Raw genomic sequence first — 3,578 nt, 5'->3', positions numbered from 1 at the left:
GAGGACTCCTCGGAGTCCGCTGGGCTGGTGGCGACCGTGGCCAGCTTGCCCCCCGCCCCGTCCAGCAACTTCCGGTGACCTCCAACCATACCCCTGCAAGGATTCACAAAGCCATCCAAAGTGGAAAGAAAGCTACACCATCTCTCTTCCGCACCTAGTCCCCTTTATTTTTACTTTCGCCGCCTGTTTTCGATGTAAATCGCTTTTACTTTGACAGTTCGGGTCCTTTCTTTTTAATACTGTTAATCGAATGATGATTTAGGCTTTCCAATAAGTTTGTGCTTTATCAGAGCAAGAATTAAAGAATCAAAAAAACTGAATATTGGTTTTATTTTGGAATTATTCTAAAGATTCTTTAATTGATCGTGTTTGTATTGTCGACTTAACTTCTAATTTTAATAATTTTCTAGTATTGAATAAATTAAATTTAATAAATGATTATATCAAATAATCTAGCTGAATTTGAAAATTTTGAGAAAAAAATAACAAATTTTACATGTTATATGTTAAATAAAAGTATATCTAAATATTGACTTGAAAAGTTAAATAATAAAATGAATTTTTCATAAGCTATTCTATATCTAAAATTAATGAAAAAGATTCAAAAGCATGAAATGCGAGTTTTTTATTTCTTAAGTGACATTAGTTTATTATAATCATTGTCAGCAAAAAATAATTGTTTGATTGAAAAAATAATGTTCATATACATAAATATAATCAAATAATTTGTATTTATTTTAAGAAAAAAAAAACTTATTGGACAACCTAAATGTTGAAAGCCAGAGGAAGGTTATATTGTTTTTGTTAGAGAGATTATTATAGAAGCAATTTTACTTCGAAATTATGTAACGCGGACTGTGAAAGTGTTCAGCGATATACATCTTTAATACGTGATCTACCAAAATTGATTGATCGTTCAAATTCATTGAGAAATAAAATTGATTGAATCTTTTTTAAATCATAATCATCGTAAATGTAATTTGGTCAATTTATGCCAACTATAAAATGTAACTCTATTAGCTACATTTGTATATACATCCTTTGGCACTGTTTTCTTTCATAAATGTGATTCATTAATATTTTCTTTTTTGTATTGATACATTTTAAATACAGTTGCCCTCTGTTGCAATAATATAATTTTAATATAATATAATATAATTTTTATACGATTATTTGACGTTAATATTTTTGGAATAGAATAATAACGTGATTCAAGTTAATGAATAGGCGCAGCATATGATATTGGAATAAAATTTATAAATAATTAATATGACGTGTTATCGATAATTCGATATATGATCGATAATATGATAAAAAATTTGCGCAGTTAATAAAGCAAAGCGGAAGCAAATCTCGCAGCAAATATGTATCTTTGTATATAAGCTTATTAAACATTATAACATATTTGCATGTCTGTATTTTTATATATGATATTAAATGTTGTTAATGTAAAACATAAAAGAGATAGAGAGAGAGAGAGAGAAAGAAACAATATAATAAAAAGGAAAAAAAAATACATGCATGGAAAAAATAGACTGCATTAGAAATATATGATTTATTGTTATATTGAATAGAATTTTTATAAATAAAAAATAATACGCAATAATTATCAAAATAAATCGTATATTTTTAATTTAAATTAATTTAAAAAAAAATAATAATAAATTAAAATGGAAAATGACATAAAGAAAAAAACTGCTTATATTACAACTCGATACACATTTTCTGTAATTTTTTTAAATGGATAATATTTAAACGAACACTCTAGAGCCTTTTTGTATAAATATCAAAACTAATATTATTAGCGAAAGTTATAAGTTAACAATATAAAACGATTTTCTTTTATTTTGCGAGTTATCTATTTCAGTATTTCTCAACTTTTGAATTGAAATGTAATGTCGAATTATGTTAAATTTTTAAGTTGCGAAACAAATTCGAGTATATATTCAATTATACATAATTTTATTTATTATTTATTTAATATACAATAACTAAGTTTAAACTATTAGTTTTTAAAATTTTTATGAAGTCGATTACATAAAGATTCAAATACTGATAAAATTTTGATCTGTTGTTTCTTGTATATTTGCTAAAAATGTAAAGAAATTAAAATTGTATCAGGAATTAAATTTTTTTGCGACTGTAAATTTAGAATTCGATTAGAATTAGCAATACTATTACTTTAATATATATATTTATTACAAATACATATATTAATATATAATCTATAATATTAAATAATATATAAATTTATATACCAATAACTATAAAAAAGTTGAGAAACACATTTAATTATTCTATTTTATTTATATAAATTTCAAAAATTGTAAGAGAAAACATAACCTACAACTTCTCGATTCACTAACATTATTAGTTACTAAATTAATACGCAAGAGGGCTCAGGAAACAGACTGCTTTTACCGACTATGCAATGGCAGTTAACATAGAATGAAAAGGAGGCAACAGATAGAACGCACAAAAATCGAAAGGAAGAACCAAGGGAAATTAATTAATTAATTAATTAATCAATCAATTAATAAATAAATAAAAAAAAATCAATCATAAAAAAGAGAAAGTCGCTGAATGAATGAAACCTACCTGAGGGTCTGAGCGGTCGTCGCGGAACGTAGCGAGGCTCTGGGGTTATCGGGCCTATGAAGAGGATCGGGAGAGGACACGGCTCTGGCCTGGTCGGCCAATCGCAAAACCGGGCTCATATTTCCTTTCTCGATGCAATCACAGGTTTTCGAAATATTTCTCCAACTTGGGTGACCGATTCTCGGTTTCGCGATCGGCGCGACTATGCTGTTCTGTTGTCCATTCCGATTTTTCATCGACGAATTCGCTACGTTACGCTCATTCGACGAATCAAAACTATGTCTATCATAATTCTTTCGCAATTGTCGCGTTCGCGTTACGTCTTGCCGTGCAGGTATCTTGAACACGCCGATCTCGTTTTCGACGTCCTCGTTAACGCGACACGTGTCGTTTGAAACGATTCCGTTTTCATTTGTTTCATTCTGATCGTTAGATAGTGGAACAACCGCTATACTAGACCTCAAAGAACTTCTCACTGATTTTTCTTCGCACGATGAAACAGGGCTGGACGTAGACCAGAACCGATTTCGTGGATTTCGCAGGATGGAAGACGAAGTCGGGGAATCGATATTGAGAGAAGTCTCAGGTTTTGCGGGCTGTTGTTGGGTCGAAGAATTTTGGGAGGTATTAGGAATACGTGGAGCCCATACCGGCCAGGAGGGTGACCTATAAAGATCACAACACAAATATTCAAGCATGCAAAAATAATAATAAACTCATATACAGTACGTAAAAAGATGGAACTGGGAAAATATGGGAGAAATAGATAAAAATATATATGTATATATAAAGAAATAGAGAGAATCCAGAGTCTCAAGAAATTGAATAATAACAATAATAATAATAATAATAATAATAATAATAAAAGAAAGAAACATAAAAAAGGAGGGGAAAATTTCGTACATCGTTATCGATGCCTTCTTGTTAACAGCCACGAACACGTGCTAGATAATAATAAGTGTTCGAGTGGTAAGTTTGGC

General features: G+C 29.6%; 1 protein-coding gene across 7 annotated transcripts in view; it reads right to left on the bottom strand.

Annotated features, from left to right (window-relative positions):
* LOC102678437 (protein FAM102B) overlaps nt 1-3,578 on the bottom strand; it is a 71,746-nt gene that overhangs the window by 5,137 nt on the left and 63,031 nt on the right. For 5 of the 7 annotated variants that reach the window (XM_006611565.2, XM_006611564.2, XM_031508555.1 and 2 more), the window contains one exon: nt 2,599-3,264. The exons of 1 other annotated variant lie outside the window; for it this stretch is intronic. In XM_006611565.2, coding sequence (XP_006611628.1) covers nt 2,599-3,264 — 666 coding nt within the window. Of the gene's footprint in view, nt 94-2,598; nt 3,265-3,578 lie in introns of all 7 variants that reach the window. One more of the 7 variants, XM_006611566.2, reaches the window with a different exon arrangement.

Source organism: Apis dorsata, unplaced genomic scaffold, assembly GCF_000469605.1.
Source record: "Apis dorsata unplaced genomic scaffold, Apis dorsata 1.3 scaffold_89, whole genome shotgun sequence".
Classification (NCBI taxonomy): domain Eukaryota; kingdom Metazoa; phylum Arthropoda; class Insecta; order Hymenoptera; family Apidae; genus Apis; species Apis dorsata.
Note: the sequence above shows the minus strand (reverse complement) of the source record. Positions and strands in the feature narration are given on the sequence as shown.